Consider the following 7,991-nt stretch of genomic DNA (forward strand, 5'->3'; position numbering starts at 1 on the left):
AACTGAAAATTTACATTTTTTGTGCCTTTAATCAACGTTTTTTAAGAAAAATCCACACGTAAATCCGTTCATTAATGAGCATGAAAGGCGTTGAATCAAAAAACAAAAATTTGATAAAAATTCACAAACCTGCGGAAAAATGCAAGTTTCTTCACTTTCATTATTTTGACGAGAGCCCGATTCCACCGCGCTGCCTCACAAATGTCCCCTCGTAAAACCAGAGAGGGCCAAACAGCGTTTCAACTAAACTGCCTCCAACAAAAACAAAACAAAACAAAACAACAGCAACACAAATACCCCCCCCCCCGCCTGAAAAAAATACCAAAACCAACAACAGCACAAACAACAAACAAAACAAAACAAAAAAGAAAAAAATCGCTGAGATGTGGCGCTGTCATATAAATTTCCAGCCACCTGGCTAATCCATTTAAAAAGTTGGAAAAGTTGGGGTTTGCTTTTTTAACTTCATTTGCAGTAGCTCGATCCCTTAAAAAGAAACGTCTCGTGTGCCACAGGTAGAACCGACAACCTCGAGTGCACGGCTGTCTTCACTCGGGAGAGTCCTCTTGTCCGTCAGCAATTGTAAGGCATCGTTGTGAAATCAGACGCTCGTCAGTGTAATGAAACTGAAAAAAAAATCCTGCTGGTCGGGCAATTTTTATTTAATGTACTTTAAGGCTCAACACCTGTTACATTCCCTGTAATGATTTTACAGAAAAATGTTGATTAAAAGCGCAAAAATGTAACTTTTCAGTTTCCAGGGACTCTCAAGCGTTTGATTTGACCAAACTCTGATGGTCATTTTTTCTCTGCTAACATCTTTGAAACCAGACTATCACCACTCCCTTTCAATCGCAAATATCCCAGTTTCCATTTAAGATATACAGGTAGCAGGGGCGGCTCGTGGGGCTATATGAGACAGTGTAGACTATAATTTTAGGATCCTTGGGTTGGTGAGGGAGGATCTCGTGCTTTTATTTTCCTTCTTTTTACTTGTCGCTTTGATTTCTAGTTCTAAATTTGTTTGTTAGCTAAACATCAATTTTATTAATCCTTTATGGGAACTGAACACTCAGGTCCATAATAACTTTCATTACTCCACTACAAAACCATCCAAAGGCACAACTCATAGGGCGGTCACGTTCACCTCCCTCAGGTTCACGGTCACAGAGTCACTTAAAATAGTGGCAGGACAGAGAATGAACCAATCACAATTCACCTGAGAACTCCGCTGGATTGCTGCGGGGCTCTCATAATATTGGCAAAGAATAGCGTACGGTCTATCGCCTTTATTTTTAGACTGCCTACGTTGGCCTATGTTTCGGCACTGTTCGGCAGGAGCACATTTGAGATGTGCCGTCTTGTTTATATTAATGTATCGCCAAACTCGCTACGAGTGTCGTCATCGCTTGGGTTTATAGGTCAGGTGACACTGTTGAATATCCTATTATGTTTAGCTAAAGCGCGTGGACTTTGGCATGGCATAGTCGAAATTTTACGGCGCTGTAGACACAGAAATGACAGTTATCGCGCCAGTGAGGACCTTGTTTTGATATAATATTTAGCGAGTATTTGTTTCTGGCTTCTTTTATTTTATTATTGTGGGTGTCTTACGTAATAGAATATTTTAAAAAATTTGGGCAGCACTGCACGACTGTGCTCTATGGACGAACCGCGCCTGACAGGTAGTGTTTTCACCAAAAGCAAGACAAGTGAACAAACTTTAGGATAATACCAATAATTCCGCATGCCCAAAAATTGACGAGCGCTTGATTCTATTACGTTGTAACACATTGTCGTTTCCTGATCCGATTTGGGTCTGTGCGAGAGCCACAGGCTGACTTGGCATTGTTTGGATTGCTGTTGAAGGCTCTTGGCTTGTGATCGGAATGTCAAGAGCTGTCACTTATCAAACTAGAAAACAATGGCGTCAATGCTCGTAACAATAGTCATGGGTAGTAATTTAATGAAAATGATAATACAAATGACAATAAAAAGATTCGATACTTCAGGAGAGTATAGTTAACGCGTCACTCCTCTCTTTAAACAACTTTGAAAACAAAAAAGAAAAAAAAGTACTCGAATTCATCGGTGACCCCACCTGAATTAGTGGACAGCTGAATATGGAAGTCTTTGGCCTCTTTTGGTCTTTTGCCAGGCGATCTTAAAGTAGTATGCATGATACAGCTTTGTCGGCAGGTTAATCACAAAGAAAGAAATATTGCATGGATAAGGCAGAATGTGCACCGGCAGCTCGCGACCGTGAAAGATGGAGGGTCATGAGACATCAACCTCTGATCGAGTCAGAGATGACACCTCCAGGTATTGCCTAAGTGCTTCTTCCCTCCCTTGGGATCTTGACTTCCTAGACGTTCAAAGAAAGGACATGCTCAATACGTTTGGAACCAAGGAAAGTGAAAGGGTGTGTCTTATTATTTTACAGGTTCGACAGGGATATTTGTAACGGTAGGGGAATTTTAGATTTCTAATTTTGCCCTGGTGACGGACTACTGGCCCACTGTTCTACGATTTTCAACTACCAAGTATCTTTCACAAGTGCAACGTACACATGGGACCTCCGGGACTTTTCGTTCTTATTCGAGAAAACAAGGTGTTCGATCCCTCCTACCCTAGGATCAGGTGTAAAGAAAAATTTAAGCATGAGGTTATATACGCTGCGCCGGAGGACAGCGATTGCTGTCGTCATTTTACAAGGGAATAGCGACTAGTATTTTATTATATTTCTTTATTAAAGTTAATCTTGGTGTAATTGCCTACAGTGTTGAATACAGCAAGACCTGGAATGTCACTTTTTTGTCTCGATTTTCAACTTAAAAACTGGACAAAAGACAAGCTTTAAAAATGAAGTTTGTTCACTCACACTGTCGTTATGAGATTGTTGTTTGTTTGTTTGTTTGTTTTAAATCACCAAGTCTTTAGTTGTGTCTCGACAAAACTGTTTGCAAAATGGTACGAGTTCTTCGTACGTCCCCTCTTAATAATTAACTGTCGTCTCAAGACTTTATCGTTAGACATTCGTGGGGTCTGTTGGCCTCTACATCCCAATAAAGAAAATAACTGGCTTTCGACCAACTCACCATACTGTACACAGTAGGCCTACAGGGATTATGCAATGTGTAGGCCTAGAAGATGTGATATCAGCTGCACAACGCAGTGGGGGACCTTGATACATGACTTGATATATGACTAGGTACATGACTTCAAATTCAAAACACAATTCAAAGACAAAGTTTGCATAAGCTTAAATTTATCATGTTTTCGAATCAGGTTCCTCGCGAGCTACTTTGTTTATTTGATACGCTGATTCTATAAAGGAAAGACGTTTTTAGCTGCAATAATTATTTCTAAAATTCTGCCAGCAAGTTTTAATCTCACGCGGAGGCAAACTTCAAAGGGATTCTGCGGAATTCTACGTCACAGGTCGCCTCTCCCAATTCTGACTGTAGGGGTCTATTGCAAGATTAGATAGCCTAAAACTGACAAAGTGACAGTTATGCTGTCCTTTCTCCTCGTGATTATTAAAAGAAACATACTACATGGTGCAATCTTGATACGGTAACATTAATTATTAGGCCTATACTTCTTTTGTTGTTGTTGTTGTTGTGATCTTCTAAATCCAGCAAGAAAAAGAGTCATCTGTGAGTCAAATAGATGATTTTAATACCCTGGTTCCGAATTTGATAATAATTTTACGATAGAAGGTACCATTCTCAATGGTCCATTCAATACGTTTATAAACAAACATTTTCATCGTCGGCGGGCCGCATCGATGCCATGATCAATACCATCATTTCTTCGTTTAGGCCTAGCGCAGTCGCTGTTCCCCGAACGAGTTTTCCCTTGTGGATTTTTGGTGTTTTTTTTTGCTGTTCACCAGTGCTCCGGTTACATAAAGAAGGCCTACATGTACTGGAGTCCGTGACAGTTATGTCAGGCGTGCCAGCTTTGAGCGTGAGGCCGCCATACCGTTGAAGGCAAGAAGGCCAGTACGTCGGTACGCTAGATTCGAAGTAGCAACAGTGTAGTGTGATTTCCAGTAGACCTCCATGTCGTGTACCAATACATTGTAATACTCATTCTTGTTGCCTTTAATTAAAATGTTGTGTTTTATTGTATGTATGTTTCTTTTGCTGGCCAGTATATTATTATTAATACCTGTCTACACCACCACCATCACCATCAATAGCGACGCTGTATAGATCTAGGCCTAATTAGGCTAATGTAGCCTATTTTTGCTAACCCCTAACCTCACCCCTCACTCACCCCCTCTCCCCCTTTCGTCCCTCTCTTTCCCACCATGAAACTTTAAAAAATTTACAATCTCAGTTTAATTCTGATTTTAGTCGCAATAAATTAGCAGTCCATATAATACATTATAGTAAGGCTATTTGTTTTCTTCCTGTACAATATAGCCTACTCGTGTTTTTAAATTTGATTCTGGCCTTTTTCACTTGAAGCCCCGGTGTACGACTGTACGTAATGCGTAGTGCGCAATGCGTAAAGAACGTTTAAATGGAAATTCGCCTTAAGTGTATCCATGTGTGCCTGATGCGCTGTCCGCGATGCGTGTATGCGAACGATCCGATCGAAGCATCGTTCGAATACGCATCACGCAGCTATACGGACACCGGCTGATTGAGATTGACGTCGCCAATGCCGAGCTGGGATTGTTCGCCGATGCCCGAGGCAAAGAATATAATTTTCACAGCATGGCGACAGTGACACGGCCGGTCCGTTCTTCGCTTTTCACTTTTTTGGGGCGTTCACTTTATCCGACTTCCCCATGAAGCCGTTTCATTTTGTCCACTATTTTTTAAAACTTAATAAACAAATAGCGTTTCAATCGGGACAACAGAATATCGTTCACTTTAACCGATAGTTCAAATTAAACGTGTTCCCTTTAGGCGGACTCCACTGTATTTCTTTAACTATTATTGTAAATCAACTGGTTCTATTAACTCTTTCAGTGCTTAGCGGCACGGGTGTCTAAGCCCGATCAGCGGCAGATCAAAGACAATACTGCGGTACATTTCGAACCTTTGTACAGGTACACAAATCAGAGACAAGGATGTGAATAGATCAATATGTATTTCTCAGCGAGCCTTTGTAACTTGCCTCTATAAGTTTCAGATAAAGGAAAAGACAACCGAATAACCTGCATGAAAAATGAATTATGATCTTTCTTAAACTTAAAGTTAAAGTGTCCTAAAAAATCGCGTCTTCACGCTTTGTCGAATGACCAGAACGCGCTTTTTATTATTTAATGAGCTAAGAATAGGAAGACAAAAACTGCGGAATGAGGTTTAGTGGTTAAAAACGTGAAGTAGACCCAATCAGAGACCGTAAATATCGTTTATTGGCCCTAATCATTGGGCCCTATATAATGGGACATTTGACACCGCATTGGAAGAAAGACAACTTGGACATTGTCTCAAAATAGAAGAATTATCGCCCCTTCAAATTCAACCAAATATAAAGATAGCCGGAGTTGCAATTCCAAATGTTAGGTTATGAAAGATATGGACTGATCTTAGCCTTTATTACAGGCTTGCTTACAAAAGAAAAGAGGAATAAAACATTATTTTATATTCTGATCCACCACTTCTTTTGAGGTCACTTCCACTATTCCTTAAAAGAAAAAGAAAAAATAACGGGAGAAATAAACTCGACCCCTGGCTTTCTTTGGGAAACAAAACCTAAAACAAGTAATTTAACGGGGCAGCAACAAGAAAAATAATCACAAATGCAACAATAACAATATGAAGGGAATAAAAAGTACCCTCCCCCCTCTACAAATTCCTAAATCTGAGACTAGATCTAGCAATGCATCGAAGAAAACTTTAAAAAATACTTTAAAAAATGCAGCCAACCAAATGAGCTATTTATAGACCGCAGTATTGTTGTTAGGACCTAAAGAATATTGAAGAAATATTAAAGAAAGTCTAAACTGTTTAGATGATAGAATGACGTCTCTGCAGTAGAGCTTTGAAGCAAAAATTCCAGCTTTCCCCCTTTTAGAAAAAGATACACAGTTCTTCGATCATAACATTCTCTACATTTGGGATAATTTTTGTATCGGGTTAGGCCCCGATCTGTTCCAACTAGAATGACCCCGATTTGACTCTGGTATTTGACTTTTTTTTTGTTTGGTCTTTATGATATCTCTCTTCTGTTAAGGTAATCTTTATCTTTACACTTTTTCTAGTAAATTGCACTTGATCCAGGGTGGGAAGAGTGACTTGATAGTGTTAAATCTATTGAAACGATGAAAGAAAGGGGCAACGCGGACAGCTCTCCGCCGCGGCCATTTTTGACTGACGGCGGGTGATTGTCGACGAGTTAGCTCTCGTAAAAAGCTTAATATTTACTGACATTTCGGGTTTTGTGAAAGAATAATAACGTACCACGCAAGCCCACCATTAAAACTTACGTTATTCATAATCAACGGTTGTTTTTTTACCAACGATCTCTGTGAAATTGTCTAATTTCTGCGGTTGTAATTTGACAGCGTCGTAAGAAGTGTGCTGCCACACGAGACAAAACGATCCAAAAACTATGTTTCTACGGAATACAAAGACACAGATTCTCCGAGAAAATCAGGAAAAATAAGTTAACGATCTTATAAAGTAGAAATAGGAGCGATATATATCTCTTAACTGCATGCATTTTAATTTCAAATGATGTCGATGTGAGAGAGAGCGCACGTTTTATCGATAGAAAAACTCTATTTTCGCCCCTTACGCTTCTTTAACTGCACAAAAACGGATAACATTGTGTTGATTAACCATTTATTTAGCCATGAATAGCTCTAAATGAACCATTCAGTCAACTAATTTATTTTGTAGCTCGAAGATCTACATGTTCTTGCACAGATTCTCAGCATCGAACGAAATAGCCGACACCGGCGCAGCAAAATCTACACTGTGACGTAGATGCTCTCTCGGACGTCCGCGCGAAGTGTTCATATACCAGGGCTCTTGCCGATGATGGTCAGTTCTCGATTTGCAGTTGGCAAGTAGAGATTGAGTTTGAGTTGTTTTGTAACCAGGATTCTCTTCGTTCGCATTCTTACCTACCACAATGTCTGACGCTCCAGTTGCTGCCCCAGCCAAGGCTACCCCCAAGAAGAAGGCTCCCGCCAAGCCTAAAGCCCCCGCCGCTCACCCTCAGTACAAGGTGATGGTCGCTGCCGCCATCTCTGCACTGAAGGAGCGCGGTGGCTCTTCCCGCCAGGCCATCCTCAAGTACATCATCGCCAACTACAAGGTCGGCGATAACCCCACTGCCATCAACGCTCGTCTCAAGACTGCCCTCAAGGCCGGCGTCAAGGCTGAAACCCTGAAGCAAGCTAAGGGTACTGGCGCTGCCGGCTCTTTCCGCCTGGGAGAGAAGAAAGTGGAGAAAAAACCCGCCAAGAAAGTTGCCAAGAAACCCAAGTCCCCCAAGAAGGCGGCCAAGCCCAAGAAAGCCGCTGCCAAGAAGCCAAAATCTCCCAAGAAGGCTGCTGCCAAGAAACCTGCCAAAAAAGCCGCTGCCAAGCCCAAGAAGACCAAGAGCCCTGCCAAGAAGGCCGCCAAGCCCAAAGCTGCTGCCAAAAAGCCAGCTGCCAAGAAGGCTGCTGCCAAGCCCAAGAAGGCAGCTGCCAAGAAGTAAGGAGCTGGTTTTCCACATCCAGCCACCTCACAATACGGTCCTTTTCAGGACCACCCCCATTTGTCAAGATCGATGGATATCTTCAAACTAAGTTGAAACCATTACTCTGAAACCACTGCTTGAAACCTTTCCTTCATCGCTCTGAAACCTTTCTGTGTGGCATTTCCCACTCTGTTCCATCTTGCGTCCTAGTTTCTACTCGTGTCTTTGGAAGCTCCTACTTTACTTTTTCCCCCTGTTTCGGTCTTACTTCGTCCTGGCACTTGATGAGTTAAACTTAATGACCATAACTATCGTATCGACGTCTTGATAATGAT

The 7,991-nt window shown here is 41.4% G+C and overlaps 1 protein-coding gene across 1 annotated transcript; it reads left to right on the forward strand.

Annotated features, from left to right (window-relative positions):
* Positions 1-7,006: 7,006 nt before the first annotated feature.
* Positions 7,007-7,729, forward strand: LOC101854206 (histone H1-delta). The gene has a single exon (XM_005109443.3). It carries the CDS (start codon positions 7,102-7,104, stop codon positions 7,672-7,674), a length of 573 nt encoding a protein of 190 aa, XP_005109500.1. The 5' UTR covers positions 7,007-7,101; the 3' UTR covers positions 7,675-7,729.
* The last annotated feature ends 262 nt before the right edge of the window (positions 7,730-7,991 follow it).

Source organism: Aplysia californica, unplaced genomic scaffold (genome assembly GCF_000002075.1).
Source record: "Aplysia californica isolate F4 #8 unplaced genomic scaffold, AplCal3.0 scaffold00779, whole genome shotgun sequence".
NCBI classification, from domain to species: Eukaryota; Metazoa; Mollusca; class Gastropoda; order Aplysiida; family Aplysiidae; genus Aplysia; species Aplysia californica.